Source organism: Procambarus clarkii, chromosome 43 (assembly GCF_040958095.1).
Source record: "Procambarus clarkii isolate CNS0578487 chromosome 43, FALCON_Pclarkii_2.0, whole genome shotgun sequence".
NCBI classification, from domain to species: Eukaryota; Metazoa; Arthropoda; class Malacostraca; order Decapoda; family Cambaridae; genus Procambarus; species Procambarus clarkii.
The window spans coordinates 31,762,008-31,781,136 of record NC_091192.1 but is presented as its reverse complement, the minus strand read 5'-3'; the positions used below and the strand labels follow the sequence as shown (position 1 = coordinate 31,781,136).

The window sequence follows — 19,129 nt, the reverse complement described above, 5'->3', positions numbered from 1 at the left end:
CAAGGAGAATGGTGCACAACTAAAAATCAATAAATCACAAAGTTGAAAAAAGTGTATTGTGTAATGAAAAAGAGTGTACAGTATTATTTGGGTATGCTGAAGATATGGATGACTGTAGACTGAAGGGAATGTATTACAGTCAATTTAACAGGAGGAGGAGAGGAAGGGCTAGGACGGTGGACATGGCGAGTTTACAAGGCAGCGAAGACAGTATGAAAATTCGCAGCAAATGCTAAGGATCAGGATTGTGTGGAAGTGGTTTGTAAAGAGTGAATATACAGGAACATGACAATTCATGACAAGCACTGTACACCTGGTCTTGTGAAGTGGTGGTTGCTACTGTGAATGACTGCTGGAGTGTGGTAATGCTTGTTTAGCTCAAATGCTATATTGTATTGTGAATTAAATAATTAATGATATTCTTAAGTTTGTTATTTAAAATCTATTACCTTCTTTTTTTATATTACTCCCAAATTTTCTCCAGGATGAGTCCTATGAATGTAGGAAAGATGTTATATAGATGTATGCTTGCTGTATATATATTTTTGAAATCTAATACTTTGGCTTCTTGACATGATGACTACAGCTGTCAAACATTCTTTTGTTTGGCAATAAGACCAAGTTATTATTATTATTATTTGTATTCACATTCATTTAACTTATCTTACTTCTTGCATGGGTTTATGTTTCCTCTTTGCACTGATATTTTGGTCAAGTTTTTTTTTATATTCAATCCTGCCTTACCCATGTTTGCCTGGCCAGTTAAAACTTCCTAAAAAATTAACGCAATCTTTTTTGGAAGTGAAGCTACCACGTCACTTCTAAAACTTTGGTTTTACCTTCACTGATAAATTTTCACCTGTATTACTTTATTTCTTTCTAAAGTCTTGACCTCCTTACCAAAAACTGATACAATAACCTCATCTGTGAAGCTAATCAAACTTGAGACTAGAGAGCTGTCTTAGTTTGCAGTTAAAGGAAGTTTTGAGGCGATCCAAAGGGTTAGAAGTCAGAGGAGCATAAGTGCGAGAGTCAGAGAGCAAGACATCTCTAGTCTTTGCCCTCCTGACTTTGATCTCATTAAACGTTTCCGTGTCATCTGCCCTTCTCTTCCTTATTTCTATGGTCTTCCTAAGACTCATAAACCTCGTGTTCCTCTTCGTCCTATCATTTCTTCACGGGGCTCTGTCAGCTATCCTCTTGCCTCCTGGCTCGCTAAAACCCTGACACCTTACCTTGGCACTTTTTCCCCTGCCCACCTTCGTCACTCTCAGGACTTCATAGAAAGACTGCGCCTGCAACCCTCTTGTAAGATGCTTAGTCTTGATGTCGACTCTCTGTTCACTAATGTTCCGCTCGATGACGTTCTCTCTTTCCTTAGTCAGAAGGCGTCAGAGGGCCTCCTTCCTCTCCCACTTCCCACTGACGTTTTCCTCGATCTCATTAGACTCTGTGTTGAATCTAACTCTTCCTCTTTCAACGGTAAATATTACACTCAAACTTTCGGTGTCGCTATGGGTTCCCCTCTCTCCCCTGTTCTTGCTAATTTCTACATGGAACACTTCGAAACTGTTCTTCCTTCTATTGATACTCGTCCCTCTCTCTGGCTTCGCTATGTTGATGACATTTTTGCTTTATGGCCTCATGACCTTAATCTTTTCCAGCCTTTCCTCGCCTCTCTTAACAATCTAGCTCCTTCTATCCTTTTCAAAGTTGAGTGGGAATCTAATTCCCTCCTTCCTTTTCTTGATGTTCACGTTCACAGCTCTGGGTCTGGGTTCTCTTTCTCTGTCTACCGTAAACCCATGCATAGTGGCATGTACATTCACTTCTTTTCCTACCATCCTCCTTCTGTTAAGAAAAGTGTCCTCGTCTCTCTCTTCCTCCGCGCTCTACGCATCAGCGACCCTCAGTTTCTTGATTCTGAAATTGCCGTTATCTACAAATCATTCTCTCGCCTTGGTTATCCTTTGCATTTCATCAACTGTGCCTACTCTCAAGCTAAACGAAATTTCTTTCGTCCTAAACCTGCTTCCAACACTAGTAGCATTGTACTATGCCTTCCCTTCATATCTGAACTCAAAACTTTTACCAATACCTTTCGTCCTCTTGACATTAAACTCGCCTTTCGACAAACTAACACACTTCGTAGCAATCTAGTTCACACTGCTCCTCCTGCTTCTAATGCTGCTGGTGTCTATTTCCTGTTCATCTTGTCCTCTCCAATACTTTGGCGAAACTGGCCGTACACTGAATGACAGACTTAAAGAACACAAGAGAAGTGATAAGTCTGCAGACACTAACAATGCTCTCTTCTGCCATGTGAGGGATTCTAATCATCCCATTGATTGGTCTTCCTCCAAAATAATCTTTCCTGCCTCTACTCTACACAGACGCCGTCTTGTAGAATCGGCTCTTATAAACAATGTACCCAACATGAACTTGAGTCCTGGCTTTGTTGCTGTGGACTCTTCCCTTTCACAGTATATACTCAAATGCTCTAATCTTTCTAACAAACGTGACTTAACATAAGCTTACCCCTTCCATTTATCTTTCTTTCTCTTTCCTTTTCTTTCTCTCTTCTCCCTTTTTCTGTTCATTGTCTTCTCCTACGCTCCCTTGCTATCCTCTTCTTATTCCTATTACTATCTCCTTCGGTGGTTATAATAAGAGCTGCCTCGTATGGGCCAATAGGCCTTCTGCAGTTCTCATTATTACTACTATCCCCTACACCTTACTTTCCTCCTCAGATCTCTCTTGCCTATTTATTGCCTGTCCCTACCTCCTCATCACAATCGACTTGAGAATGGTCCAGGACGGACCAAAACGTCGTCGTCCCTTCAACTTCTAGTGTGTGGTCTGGTCAACATACTTCAGCCACAATGACTCATGTGGCTGTTCAGCCATATTGTGACTCATCGCTTGCATAAATTTGTTATGTAATTTACTTCAGTGACAAATAATGTCAAAGTGATAACCAGTTGTACTTAAGTTATCTATTAAGTAACCACAATTTGGAATTATTGGATTTTCAAGGAGTCACCTGTGAAATCATGACTTAGTCTGTAGAAAGGACAGAGAAGCTCAATGGATCACAAACTCAGAATTGTCACAAGATCATATATCGCACACTGCAACTATCTTCTGTGGTAACTGGTAGAAAAAGGTTCCTGGGACCAGCACAGATAATGGCAGCAAGTAGTTGCTAACAACTTAGAATAGCAATTCCCAAACTTGTGTGTACTTCAGGTATTATGCTCTATTTTTAAACCAGCAGGTAGTGTGATCAATTTTGTGCTTCCAAAAACCAAACCAGATGGTGCCCCTATGGTGTTCCAACCTACCCCTAAGGGCAGTACTGTCCATTTTGTGAATCATTGAATTAGACCTTTCCTGCTTACCACCACTTACCACCACAAGTGGTGACCACTTTCAAGTGGTCACTTGCTAATTTCCCACATGGAACACTTGCTAGACAAGAAGCTTCAAAGAGAATTGTTGTGAATTTTTGCTTATAATCTTGGATAGCTAATAGATGAAAAGAGTAAAGAGAGCATAAGGCTAGGATCAGGCATTCAATATTCCCAAACACAGGTGACTGCATATGCCTAAACTGGCGTATAGAAAGAGAATGTGGTAAACCAATGTAAATTTGTAGAGCTGCAAAGATTAAAAGAAATTTTGTTAACTTCATGATAGCAGGAAAAGCCTCGTCAGAAATCAGGCCAGAGTGGCAGTGATCAAAATATTTATAAAATAAAAATAAATGCAGTGAAATGAAATAAAAAATAAAATAAATGCATTACGTCACAGCAGTAATAGAATAATTCCGAAAAAGGGTGTGTGTGCCAAAACTACCGAGAGGTTTCAAATTATATAAAGACAGGATATAACAAGCAAGGCTATGTTCCTTTAACTACAAGTAGGTAGTAACAAACAACATTTAGAGGCATGACATGGCACTGAACCGTAAGCTACGGTGATATACAGTGGACAATATTATATCAAATCCTCTCAGTTACACGTTATAACCACCACAACAGCAATCACCCACTACCACCACAATTGCAATAACCCACTACCACCAGATGTTGGAGCCCCTCTTAATTCGTGAACATGGCCGAGAATCCCTTGCCTCGAGTCCCTTGCCAGACACATCTCAGGATGTAGACAGTGTGAAGATATCAGTTTAAAGGGTAGTGGCTGATATAATGGCACCATTTGTGGTGTGGGAGGGGGGGTGTTATCACCAAAGTGTAGTTGCAGGAGCACGGCAACACTCACGGTCTCAAGGTTGTTGCAGTTGTGGTGGTGATGATGATGGGTGGGGGGTTATTGCAGTTGTATTCACCTAGTTGTGTTTGTGGGGGTTGAGGTTTGGCTCTTTGATCCCGCCTTTTACTGTCAATAAACTGGTGTACAGATTCCTGAGCCTACTGGGCTCTATCATATCTACATTTGAAACTGTGTATGGAGTCAGCCTCCACCACATCACTGCCTAATGCATTTCATCTGTTAACTACTCTGACACTGAAAAAGTTCTTTCCAACATCCCAGTGACTCATTTTGGGTACTCTATTTCCACGCGGGTTCCCTTACCTGGTTGATACCTGGTTGATGGGGTTCTGGGAGTTCTTCTACTCCCCAAGCCCGGCCCGAGGCCAGGCTTGACTTGTGAGAGTTTGGTCCACCAGGCTGTTGCTTGGAGCGGCCCGCAGGCCCACATACCCACCACAGCCCGGTTGGTCCGGCACTCCTTGGAGGAATAAATCTAGTTTCCTCTTGAAAATGTCCACGGTTGTTCCGGCAATATTTCTTATGCTTGCTGGGAGGACGTTGAACAACCGCGGACCTCTGATGTTTATACAGTGTTCTCTGATTGTGCCTATGGCACCTCTGCTCTTCACTGGTTCTATTCTACATTTTCTTCCATATCGTTCACTCCAGTACGTTGTTATTTTACTGTGTAGATTTGGTACTTGGCCCTCCAGTATCTTCCAGGTGTATATTATTTGATATCTCTCTCGTCTTCTTTCTAGTGAGTACATTTGGAGGGCTTTGAGACGATCCCAATAATTTAGGTGCTTTATTGCGTCTATGCGTGCCGTATATGTTCTCTGTATTCCCTCTATTTCAGCAATCTCTCCTGCTCTGAAGAGGGAAGTGAGTATTGAGCAGTACGGGACAACACAAGTGACTTGAAGAGTACAACCATTGTGATGGGATCCCTGGATTTGAAAGTTCTCGTAATCCATCCTATCATTTTTCTGGCTGTCGCAATATTTGCTTGGTTATGCTCCTTAAACGTTAGGTCGTCAGACATTATTATTCCCAAATCCTTTACATGCTGTTTTCCTACTATGGGTACATTTGATTGTGTTTTGTACTCTGTATTATGTTTAAGGTCCTCATTTTTACCGTACCTGAGTACCGGGAATTTATCACTGTTAAACATCATGTTATTTTCTGATGCCCAGTCGAAAACTTTATTAAATTAATATCAGCTTGAAGTTTTTCAATGTCTTCAGCCGAGGTAATTTTCATACTGATTTTTGTGACATCTGCAAAGGATGATATGAAGCTGTGACTTGTATTTTTGTCTATATCTGATATGAGAATAAGGAAAAGCAGCGGTGCAAGGACTGTACCCTGAGGTACAGAGCTTTTAACTGCACTTGGACTAGATTTTATATGGTTGACCGTTACTCGCTGAGGCCTGTTTGACAGAAAACTGAGTATCCAGCATCCTACTTTGCCGGTTATTCCCATTGACTTCATTTTGTGTGCTATCACGCCATGGTCACATTTATCGAAAGCCTTTGCGAAGTCCATGTATATCACATCAGCATTCTGTTTTTCTTCTAATGCCTCAGTGCCTTGTTCGCATACCACCCGTGTTAGACAGTTTATCTGTATCTACCTGTTGTGGTGGTGGTGGGTGCTTGTGATGGTGGATGGTTGTTGCAGTGGTAGTGGTGGTAGTGGTGGTGGTGGTGGGTGGTTGTACTCACCTAGTTGTGCTTGCAGGGGTTGAGCACTGGCTCTTTGGTCCCACCTTGGGACAGAGGGTTGTGATGGTGGGTGGTTGTTGCAGTTGTGGTGGTGGGGGGGGGGGTTGCAGTTGTGGTGGTGGGGGAAGTTGTAGTTGTGGTGGTGGGGGGAAGTTGCAGTTGTGGTGGTGGTGGGGGGGTTGCAGTTGTGGTGGTGGTGGGGGGTTGCAGTTATGGTGTGGTGATTGTGGGTGATTGCAGTTGTGGTGGTTGTGGGTGATTGCTGTTGTGGTGGTTGTGGGTGATTGTTGTTGTGGTGGTTGTGGGTGATTGCTGTTGTGGTGGTTGTGGGTGATTGCTGTTGTGGTGGTTGTGGGTGATTGCTGTTGTGGTGGTTGTGGGTGATTGCTGTTGTGGTGGTTGTGGGTGATTGCTGTTGTGGTGGTTGTGGGTGATTGCTGTTGTGGTGGTTGTGGGTGATTGCTGTTGTGGTGGTTGTGGGTGATTGCTGTTGTGGTGGTTGTGGGTGATTGCTGTTGTGGTGGTTGTGGGTGATTGCTGTTATGGTGGTTGCAGCTGTGATGATGGTGGGTAGTTGCAGTAATGATGTTTGTGGTACAGTAGTTGTAGTGATTGTTGCTTGTAATAGTTGTTGTGGTATTTGAGGTGGTAATTGTGGTGTTACAAATGGTGTTTGTAGTGATTATGTTATGGAGGCCAGGGTAGCAATGGTCCTGATTAAAGAGTAATGTTTGCCTTGGTAGTGGTGGTGGTGGTGGTGGCCATGAAAGGAATACAGATATAAGTTGTGTGGGCGGGGTTGGCTTAGGGAGTAGTGTCATGTCTTACAAGTTTTCTTTATCTGGAGTAAGACGACTCACCTCACTAGTAAGCAAGGTATTAGAGCCAATGGTGGAAAAGAAATATAATTAACAAAATGGCCAAACACTATGGGGCAAATCAGATTTACTTCGCGAGGTTTTTCGGAATTCACAGTAACCAGAAAAGGTTTCAAATCAGGTTACCACCTTTTTAAGTTACTTAACCAAAAATAAACACTACACATAACTTGAAAATTTTACCCTTATATGTAAATATATTTTCTTCAGAAAAAGTAAATGCTGTACTATGCAATACAGTACTATTAACAAGTCCTGTGAAAACATGACATCATCACTACTGAGGATCCCTAATAACTTTCGGGAAAATCTACGATTTCAGAAAATTTAATGAGGATTTTAAAACAATATTTTTTAAATACGTCAACATTACTGCACAGTAATATAACTTCAATAGCCACTTAACTATAAACAGCACCAGGATTAGACAACGTAATAAAGTTAGATGCAATGCATAAAAAGTACTGTATTGTACTTACTATATTAAGAGAGAGAGCAGGCTGGTTGATGCCATAGTTGCAAGCTGACCACCTGGATGACATCTTTGTAGTGATGGCACTCTACCACACTGCGCTATGTACTCTCATTAAACATTAAACAAAACTATGCATGATTTATTGTCCAGCACAACAACAAAATAACCTAAGTCCAAGTGAGCATCAACAAGAGTGACTTACCTAACCTCATCCTGGAGCTTCACAGGTAATGTGCACTTGTAATCACTGAAAACAAAGACACTGGAGAACCTAAACCAACGTATGACAATTTTTTTTTGACACAGAGGCAGCTGTGATTGGATATTGTCATGCTTATGTTGGCTGGATGAGGAAGAGTAGGCAGAATTTTTTTCAGGCTTATATAGCAAGAAATAAATATGCTCAATAATGATTGTAAAATTTAGTAAAATCCTGTTTAAATTTAAATAACTATTTCCACTATGTAGCAAATACTTCTATATTTTTTATATCTGATTAAAATAAGAATGTGCTGCTTTCATAAGGTCTAGCTTTGATACGTATATACAGTATACTGTATATGTCGGCATATAAGTCGACATTCGATGCCTAAAAAAAAATAAAAACCAGGGGTCGACTTGTTCACCAAACATAAAATGCGAACCTCTACCACTGAGAGAGAGAAACAAGTGAAATGCCAGGCCTAACACTTGTACACCACTTCTCATAACTCGCACAGCCCATCACACGCAATTATTTCTATGATTTCACTTGCTAAATTATCTAAATATTTTGGCAAACTAATGAGGGAGAGAAGCAGGCTGGTAGGAAAGAAAGGAGGGCGGGCAGGGCTGGCTGGCAGGCAGGGAAGGAAGGAGGGTGGGCAGGGGGCTGGCTGGCAGGGATGAAAGGAAGGCAGGCAAGGGCTGGCTGGCTGGCAGGCAGGGAAGGAAGGAGGGCAGGCAGGGAAGGAAGGAGGGTGGGCGGGGCTGGCTAGCTAGCTGGCTGGTTGGCTGGCTGGCAAGGAAGGAGGGTGGGCAGGGCTGGCTGGCATTATCTTCAATAAGCATTATGATTGCTCTCATATGACATCTTACTAATAAAACAGGCAAATTACAGTGCAGATAATGCAATAATTAACAATAACATCTCTCAATTGACTCGTTGCTTGGAAGCATTTGACACGCTGCAGGTTCAATTGAAAATCGTGGAATAATGTTTCATCAACAGTTACATTTGATGTATATATTTGATATATATATCAAATAATAATAAAAATAAAATAGTAAACACTTTAGTAATAAGAATAACGAATACATAGTAATGTACTGATGAAATACAGTATTAATGGGTACAAAGGGTGCGTTGAGGTTAGCTGCTGGTAAGTCTGTCACTAAGACTGACCAATCCTGTGTGGGACAGGTATCTTTACTCACCTTCCCTAACAACATCCACCACCACCAAGTTTTCCTGACCACCATTGACACCGCTTGCTTCCCATGACAACTACTGACACCGCCTGCCTTATGGGGTAAATATTGGTTAAGCTAACGTAGTTTTTTCTTTCCATACAGAGGGGCAGAAGTGGTGTGCTTTGTTTTGGTGGGTCATCTTGTGCACTGAATATAAGCCTAAACCTAAATTACAGCTCTAAATTTTTGGGGTCAACCTATGTGCTGGATCAACGTGAACGCCGGCATATACGGTATACAACACAGTATATCTATATATTATCTTGTTCGAATAATTTTGCTTTAAGACAGTGTTTTTTTGCAAACCTCTATTCCTTCTAATAATTTCCCTCTTATTCTCAATATTTCTGCTGTTAACACTTTAGCATTCCAATGGCACTAAAATGCAATATTCATACTCCAACAGAAAATGTTCTGATGACACCAAAATGCGTCTTCCATCTCGAAATAACAAAAAAATCACCATTTTTAGTAAATATTTGTATTTTTCCTTTTTTTGAAGTAGTAGTAGTAGTAGTTCGTGAATAACTTATCAGGGCATCATCCAGAGATCAACTCCTTACCACTCCGGAGAAGTATTTTTTTTTTTTTTACTGAGATATAGACACAATCATGTGTGCACATTTCCATCATTTTTAATTTTATGTTTAACCTCCGTGCTGTACCGTGTTTATTGTGACATTCTGGTGGTGCTCGGAAAATAAAGTGTTCACCAGTGTTTTCCATGGTAACTTCCCCCCCCCCAAAAAAAAATCATTTAAATTATTAAAATCCCTTGCCTGAACATGTACATGTAAAAGTACATATAAAAACAACTTACTTTGGATGTGGCGATCTGGAGAGGATGCTATGTGACATCACCAATGCGCATTCGCCTGTGCAGGAAGCTCCAAGAGGCAGGTGCGCACAGGCTATTCAAGACCCGCGAGTTGCCACAAATATATTTTCAATAATTTTGTCAATGCTTTCTAATTAGTTTTTTTATTGTATCCGATACACATTTGTGTCCTTTACAATATGTACTCAGTAGAATGTTCATAATGTTTCAAGGAACTGTGATACACGTGTCACTAATGAGTCCACAAATTTTTTTTATTGTCGCAATATTACTTATTCAATATTCAATTTATTTACACTGTACGCGCACACACTATTTATAGTCATACACTGTATTACATACTCAGTACTTCGAAAATGAGTGATAATCAAAGCAGCAGTGCAAGATACACAGCGCGACTTTGCACTCTATGCACCAGGTACACACAGATTTTCACTTCCTGTTTCTTCGTTCTCTGTGCTTACAAACAACACTCATGTACACCCATGGCTTTAGTTCCTGTAGGTGGTATGTAGCCAAGCTTGTGAAGTGTAAGGTAGTCTTGAAAAGATCTAGGAAAAGATCAATGACAAAGTCTGTCCTGGTATCACTCATATCTTCACCGGTATATGGGAAAGTGGGTGCAACACCAACATCAGAATCATCAAATTGTGGTTTGTGTGGTACAAAATTGCAGTCTCCGTGGTGTAGTGGTAAGACACTCGCCTGGCGTTCCGCGAGCGCTATGTCATGGGTTCGTATCCTGGCCGGGGAGGATTTACTGGGCGCAATTCCTTAACTGTAGCCTCTGTTTAACACAACAGTAAAATGTGTACTTGGATGAAAAAAACGATAGGGACCATAGGATTAAGGACTTGCCCGAAACGCTACGCATACTAGTGGCTGTACAAGAATGTAACAACTCTTGTATATATATATATATATATATATATATATATATATATATATATATATAAAAAAAAAAAAAAAAAAAAAAAAAAAAATCACAGTCCTCACTCGCAAATTCACCCATGCTCTTTGTACTGGCACCACAACCACAGGCAATAACCACCACCATGGAAGCTGCTAACACACTGTTCATCTATGCTACTTGTATCAGAAACATCATCACTGAACCCAGAAACAATTCATCTGCAGTATCACTCTATTCAAAAATTGGAGATGACATGGTGGTGATGATAATAGTGAGTGTGATGGCCTGGGAGGCAGCAGCACACCTAAAGCTCAGCCTCTATTGGATACGCTCGCTGTATCACTTGTACCAGACACTTGTGTTAGGTCTATATTGTGCCTAGCTTCATCAATATCACTACCTTTATCTTCTTCAAATATAAAGTCTGAATTTCACTGTCAGAAAGCGATCTTTCAACACCGCATCCGACAGGGAACTGGGAGCCAGAAGAGCATGTGCCACCCATGGTTGCTCACTCAGAACTGAGCCAGCCAGCAGCTCTAGAGCATACCGAGAATTTTTTTGGCAGCCCAGGTGTCCAACCCACCGCGCATGTTTTGAACCTTACGATATCTTAAAATCGGGTTTTCTCGGCTTGTGCAACGCCTTAGGGTGGTGCAGTGCAGTGGTTAAAATTAGATGAGGAATGTTGAAAAGATAATAAAATTGTTAATATTATCTTCACTATCTATTATAACACCACCTAAGACATGATTAAAACACATTTTGTGTGGCATCTATATTCTGGCAAATTTATTTGTAAACTTTTGACACCAAATTTATTATTATAAATTAAAAAACTTCAAGAAAGTAAAAAGAATACAAGCATTTTTAGGCATCACAAAGTGGGAAATGCCCAGAACATTTAGTCGGGAATGTGCTGCCAGGCAGGATCATTAAAGTGATCATGCTCTCGTCTCTCTCCGACTTCATTTGGTTGCTGACCAGACCACACACTAGAAAATGAAGAGACGACAACGTTTCAGTCCGTCCTAGACCATTATATGAGAGGAAGGAGGCAAAGAGGCGTCGTCTCTTTACTTTCTAGTGTGGTTTGGTCAACATTTTCAGCCACATTATTGTGACTCTCCATCTTCATTTGATTTGATTTCCCAATTTCACGGACAAGAAGCCTGTTAACCTAAGGTCCAACTAGGTCAATGACTGACCTTCCCCAAGATGTAACCCACAGCTGTTACTAAACTCTTAGGTATCTACAATATTTACTACAAGGTGAACAGTTTCATCAGGTGAAAGAAAATTTGCCTAACTGTCCAGCCACAGGAATTGAAACTGGGATCTCTCGGTTGAAATCATTTGCGTTACATTAATCTAGCCCCGAGAGTCAGTTTGGCCATCCTAACAACATTCAGTAGTTGGAATTGTAGAGCACTTTCCTCATTGTCTTAACATTAACCTCTAGTTTGCTCATTACATAAACTATCATGTAACTTACAATTTAAAATTAACTGATCTCTATATAAAGTTCTAGATGGACATCACTCTGTATCCTCACAATGCATGACACTCCACAATATCCACCACTTTTATTTCCTTACTGAGGCATTTAAAGCACATACTGCATAAAAGTTTCTTTATCATAGCTTGTCAGACATTTAATCATTCAATACCATAACATTCTTATCCTTCTTTGCTATTTAATAAATTAAATATTCACAAACACATTTTAGATACCCTACAATTGGAGAAAATAACCATGTTATAGACCAAAATTTTCTCTGGAACCTGTTCTCCAAACTTACCCATTGACCCAGTTTATTTTTTGTAGTTTTTTGTTTATACACCAGTCGCATAATTCCCATTCTTGGTGACTTGGCAACACATTTTGAATCAAACTATAAAATTTTATCTTAGTTTTCTGATATAATATCTAGTGTATCTCTCTTTTCCAATGAAAAAGCACTATCAGACTATGAATAGTCAAATGAAATAAGAAATGAAAAGCAGATTTAGCTCCTGGTGTTTCACCACTTACAGGATATAGCATAAGTATCAACTAAATGTAATCCAAGAGTTGATATACAGCAACTATATTAGATAGTATATATTTCAGGTGATCAAGAAAGGTATTTCAGGCATATTCTACAATAAAAACAAAACAAAAAAATAGCTGGGGGGAGGGGGATGCATATTGTCTTCTCTGAGACAAAGGCTTCCCACAAACACCAGTGATGGTACCCCTACATAAAAATATGAAATAACCTTGAAAATAAAAATGCTTCTCCTCTCTCTCTCTCTCTCTCTGTGTGTGTGTGTGAACATATGTACATTGAACAAAAATAGAACCACAGTACTGTACAGTACATAGAGAGGAGAAGAGGTCAATAAAATGGAGAGCAGAAGCACATATTCAGGTTGGTGTTTGTGGGCAGATAGGCAGACGGTGAGTGCAAGTGGGAGGACAGTGAGAACTTGTGTCAATGACACTAGTCTATAGTTTAGTACTTCATGCCTGTCCCCTTTCATGAATATTGTTACTATTTTTTCCTTAATTCAGATTTCTGGTAGCTCTCATATCTCTTGTATAAAGTTTATTATAGTTATTGGGTAACACAAGATCCTTGCAGCTTTCTTCAGTAACCATGGTGATATCTGGTCTGGTCCTACTGCTTTTGCTATATCCAGTTCCTTCAGGTGTCTTTTCACCTCTTGTTCATTAACTTTAAATTTTTTTAGTGTTGCTCTGGTTGTTTGTTGTCACCTCTCCTTGGACATCAATCTGGTTCCGGATGGTTGACCTTCTGAAACCCCCTCGAAGAGTTCTCCACATACGTCTGTCATTCGCCAAGAGTGTTCCTCAGTCCGCGCAGTCTGATCACATGGTCTCGTGCAGTTGTTTTCTTTGCATTTGGCAGTGCAACAGCTTAGTTTGGCTCATTCCTTTTGCTGCAATGTCTTTTTAAACTACTGCTCTGCTGTCCTCTTGGTGTACTCATTTCTGTGGATTGGTGAAAGGTGTCATGGTTCGGAAGGAATGTTGTGGGGACCAGGTGGGGTGTGTTTCGGAGAATGTTTACCTATTTGTAACTTGTTTAAATGTTGACATTCTAAATCTATAGATTTAATCATAAATCTATATGAATTTTTTAACATTTTAAATGTTGACATTCTAAATCTATAGATTTAATCATAAATCTATGATTTTTTTAACATTTGGTAGTGAAGCTACAGACTGAGGTGGCTTACACTACTTCTCTCAGTGCATTCCACTAATTTACCACCCTCACTTCTCTCTGGTTTATTTGCATTTCCACCATCCACCCATATTCTCTTGGCCTATTGTCCCTCGATTTGAAAAGATCATCATTGTCCACCCACTTTATTCCCCCTCAGTATTTTGTATGTAGTAATCATATCTGCTAGGGGTCCTTTTCTCCTCTATGGTTTTTACAGTGAGTTCTCCTAACTCTTTTGCTGCAGCAACTCAGATTTACCCATTCCTATCTTGGATCAAAGTGGGACTAAAATTCTAATTTTATATTTTCATTTAATAAAAAAATCATGGTGAAAAATTAAGTGCTGGATGTAATGAAATGGGCATTTATGGAAGGCTAGTCAGTAGCTACTTGGTGCTTATGAGCCTTATTTTGCACCATGACTCTCAGATCCGTACTGACCTTGTCCACCTTGTTTAGTACCCTCGACATTTTGTGCATGGCGATGATATTCCATCCAGTCCTCTCCTCTAAAGAGGTTTGATTTAGTTCCCTTAAGCTGTTATTGTAGTTTATAATTCTTAGTTGAAGTCTTGTTACAAACTACTAAAGTTTGCCAGTCTTCTCTTTGGCCTTCATTATACATGTGTTCCAAGTCATTGCTGTGCATTCTAGGATTATCTGAATAAATTGTTTTGAAAAAGTTATTGTTTAACCCTTACACTGCTCCTGCATTCTCAAATAAAAGACCAACAATGCTCCTGACATATGTGAAAGATTTAATGCAACTCGTAATATTCCAAGTTCCTAAACAAGTATTCTGTGGGTGTCATTCTACACTAGAGACTTCTGCCAATCATTTGCCACATTGGGAAAAAATCCTGAAAGCCTTAACTACCTTCCTGGGTAATATTAACCCCCTGCACTGTGTACCTGCTACATAAGCCTCTCTTGATGTACGTATAAAAAAAAAAATGAATCTGAAAAAAATATTTTTAGTTTGACATTGTCATTTAGCACCAAGGCACAAAAATCCAAGCAAAACATCTCTACCTCTTTTGGTTTAGCTGTAGTGGGCTGGAGAAATTGTGTTTTTCAGTAAAAATGAGGTGAGGTCCCGCACAGGAATAACTGTCAATTTATCTTCATTCGTTTTTTATTTATTTTTTTTTTTTTATTTTTTTATTTATATATACAAGAAGGTACATTGGGTTTGAGAGAGTACATAACTTTTGTGTTTTTATGTTCTTGAAAAACCACTAACATGTATAGCATTTCTAACTATTAATTTACTTCTTTCATTCTAACAATGTGTATTGGTGTCCATTATATATAACTTTGGAAATATACATCTGTACATACATATGTAGATAAATATATGCATACCATGTATTTATTCATACTAATATACATGTACTGTGCATATATATATACTGTATATTTATAAGCCTAAATGTTATACTGTAACTGCACATACCAGAGAGCTTGCCTGTAAATATATGCATGGTAATCACTCATCTGCTGTTGTTAAAAGTTCAATGACTCCTAGTATGGGCACACTGCACGTTCTCACACACTGGATGGTGATGTGCCACGCATGGTTCTCATCTTCCTACTACGGCACTAGAGAGAGACTGAGCCCCATGCATGCATGGGAGTTTTACGTTTTATGATAGGCTTGAAATAACCCTGGTTGTGGTGCACACCATCAATGATACAACCCTGGTTGTGGTGCATACCATCAATGATACAACCCTGGTTGTGGTGCATACCATCAATGAAACAACCCTGGTTGTGGTGCAAAAAGATTGGCACCATGTCAGGTGCATCACCATCCATTTACTGGCCTGTGGTCTGTGCTTGGAACCAATAACGCCTTGCAAAATTTCAAGAACTTTTATGGACCAAGACGACTTTTGTGATAAGGAGAAATTCATTACAAATAGTTTACTTGAAAATTTTCAGAATATGAAATCAACATTTCTGACATCAGAAATATAGGCGAAAGAATTTTTAGACCTTTTTTCGTTATTATGCACACTTAGAAAGGGAAAAAAGCTTGTAGTTTGAGGGTTAGGTTTTTTAAAGATAATCTTATGCTTTCCAGTTTTCCACACACACAGTACTGTATAGTACCGTACTGTCTGATGTTATCCTGTTTGTATGCACTTCCAATGTCAGTGTAGGTGTTATGTCTGCTCTCATAACTTTCTCTTGGTTTGATACCTGTAGTTGTTTATTTCTATACGGCAGCTTCCTTACAAATGCACCCCTTCCCCCTTATCCATCCCCCATTACCTCACAGTTATTGGGACTGAAATCTGGCAGCCACTTGTCTACCCCATCCTTAAATTTGTCAAGACCCTCCTGTATGATGGTACATTTTTCTTCAGTTGACATTCTCGTTAGTTTGGCATCACCTGCAACCAATGGTATATACAAGTTGCCTAGGAATGTGAGAGGAAGGGGTGCTGGCATGTGCATGGGAATGAGGTGCTCCTGGGAAGCAGATTTTCTTGGGTGCATGATTCACAAGGGTGATTCACAGATTAAGTCACAACAAGTTCTCTCTTGCCTTATCATGGATTATTTCCCATTTTTTATCAGTTTTGACTTGATGTCCAGGGCAGGGCAAAATGTCGTCACTTTCTTTTTATTTCGTGTGTATGGAGCGAGACCTTCTTAGTGGGTGATGTACGAGGGGTGGGTGGTGAATGCTACGTGGGTAGGTGGCGAATAAAGGGGTATTGGTGGATAGAGTGCGAGTAATAATGGTAATATGGCAATTAAGCCTTAGCTTAATAAATTTACCTTAATGAAGAACTGACCAAGTGATAAAATATTTTTATGTCCATTGTTAAGGTTCACTTTTATGAAGATGGAAAAATAGAATATTTTCCATATTATAAAATTAAAAAAGGAAAAAGAAAAGGCATCAATAAAGCTATACTGTCCAGCACAAATGTAAAGTACAGTAGTATTATCATACACAAGTGTTCTGGATCTCAAGTTAATGCACTGAGGCATTATAAAGATAGTGAATGAAAATCACTGGAAAAATATGAAAACCATAAAGTGAATCTACTGGGAATATCTAACTTTCCATCATATCATTACCCTGGCTAGAGAGATGGCAAATCAGGTCACCTGGACAAATCTAGTGGCGCCCAAAGAAGCACTGGAGATAGCATGCATGGTACTACTCAATTAAGTACAAAAATGTGTATGCTTATACAGTAATACAAAGAATCCAAATAGACTTTGAAATTGATAATATATACAATACACAATTAAGATGAAGCAATTTGGCAAATAAATAACTTTGTGTACTTTCTGCATTAAAATTATCTTCTTCAGTCTCATGTTTTGTGAAAACTCTAAAAAAAGAATGTCGCTCAAGCAGTGCATAAATGTACAGTACAGTATTTAATTTACCAGAATTAATGAATTAAATAAATAGTAACATACATTATCAGAATCAGATCTTCTACCATCAAATATGCTTCAACTGACAATGAATGTGTTGGTGGCATCACTGTGAGTAAGTTACCACAGTTACCCTTGATCTTGCTTCTCTTGCTGTTAAGAGTCTCTTATTTCATATTCTGATTCACAATAATAAAGTTTACTACTTGCAACATATTCCTACACCGGTTCACTAATGCACAGTCGATGCAATAATACTCTTGCAGCCAAGATTTTTTTTTCTGATATGGCAGAGGATTGCCAGAAACATCTAGGAATAGAGCCTGTAATCTAACACTTGCTAGGACTGTAGGCTACTTGGGCAACGCAAAATCGTCAGACAATCTAAGCACTGCGCTGGGTAATCCTGCAATGACCCGAGTAGTTTACGAGTCACAATAAGGTGGTCTGGCCACTGGCCGCCTTATTTAAAACATATTTTAAATATATATGCTGGCAAGCAGTGATTGGGTGCTCCTGTTTGCAACCCATCTTTTAAACATGTGGCTTAATTATTTCCATGCACTAGTCAATCTCTGGCTTTTGAATTCAATGTACAATACACATGGCACAGCTGATCATATTTAAACTTTCTTCAAAAAGAGCTTCCTTCATGTACAGACTTTTGAAATCTTATTATAAAGAAAAGCGATTGATGCTAATCCTGAGAAAGTGTGATTATAACTGCCTATAATCTAGTAAATATGGTGCTTTCTCTCAGTGCTAAACTATTAGTGACTACAGAGAATTGAGGTCAATCTCTTTATGTATCTTTTTTCAGCTTTTTGAACCAAACGTGTATATAAATATCTTGACATTTGTGTTGTCTGTCATATTTGTTTTTGAAGTTGTAGATTTAAATACAGTAATATTCATGAAATCTTTGCTCAATGCATTCCATTTGTTGAAGTATATGTATTAAATACATATACTTCCTTATGTTTGTACAACTAACTAGTGTTGAGAATTCCACCAATGTCTTCTTGTCCCCTTCTCTCTCATTTTAGGGAAATATTTATTCCCTCAGTATTTTATACATGCCTCAGCAGGATGAGCAGGCTCAACTGCTCCATGCCTGATTCAGAAGGGGCAACCAACCCTTAGGAGCTGACCAAGCCACCTCCCAATATAAGCCCTGAGATGCTTCAGGGCCAGAAAAGGGGGAGGAAAGATCAGAAGGGCGAACTACACCCAAAGGGGAAGGAAGAGGAGGTACGGATGGAACCAAAGTGGAATTCACCATCACCTCCAAATTCCTGGTTCCTAAATACCAAATGGGGCAGCTCCAGGGCATCCAATCACACAAAACCTAGACTGCTGCAACTAAGCAAAATGAATACACAAACACGGGACTCAGGGTCAAAGGTGTCTCCGACCCAACAGGCAGCATGACGGAGGTAGAATAGGCGATTGTCGTCACGTGGCACGGACAATGAGCAACACTCAAACTTGCACGAAGACAGAGAGAAGATTTGGGGGGATATCCATAAGACCACTGAACCCACAGAGGATTTCCAGGGCCTGAAGGATAAACCAAGCACGTCACCCAGGAACTGGGAACCCTAAGTCGGACCTAAAAGTAAGCTGACACAGCAGCTGGGTTACAAGGTTGTGAAGGCCAACCTCAGTGTGTTGAAGGGAAGCCTGTGACTCACCAATGAGCCCTACCAGCCAACACTGCACCCAACCAGGGTCAAGACAGACGCCACAAGATCCCTGACTCACCCTAGGCGAGGGCCATCACAAGCAAGGAGGACATCTGAGGGAGTGATTCCTGATCACTAAAGAGAAGATATCTCTGCCAATGCAAGGGCAGCATTAGGGAGCATGCAGGGAAGCTAACTCCGAGCACATGTAGCTCAGTGACTACTGGCTACAACTC

General features: G+C 39.9%; 1 protein-coding gene across 10 annotated transcripts in view; it reads right to left on the bottom strand.

Moving 5' to 3' along the window:
• Positions 1 to 19,129, bottom strand: part of tho2 (THO complex subunit 2-like protein) — a 133,172-nt gene that overhangs the window by 50,180 nt on the left and 63,863 nt on the right. Inside the window, exon 28 of one of the 10 annotated variants that reach the window (XM_069300195.1) lies at positions 11,336 to 13,565. The exons of the other annotated variants lie outside the window; for them this stretch is intronic. Within the exon in view, the coding sequence (XP_069156296.1) occupies positions 13,560 to 13,565 (6 nt within the window). The 3' untranslated portion in view covers positions 11,336 to 13,559. Of the gene's footprint in view, positions 1 to 11,335; positions 13,566 to 19,129 lie in introns of those variants that run through there. 10 annotated transcript variants of the gene reach the window in all.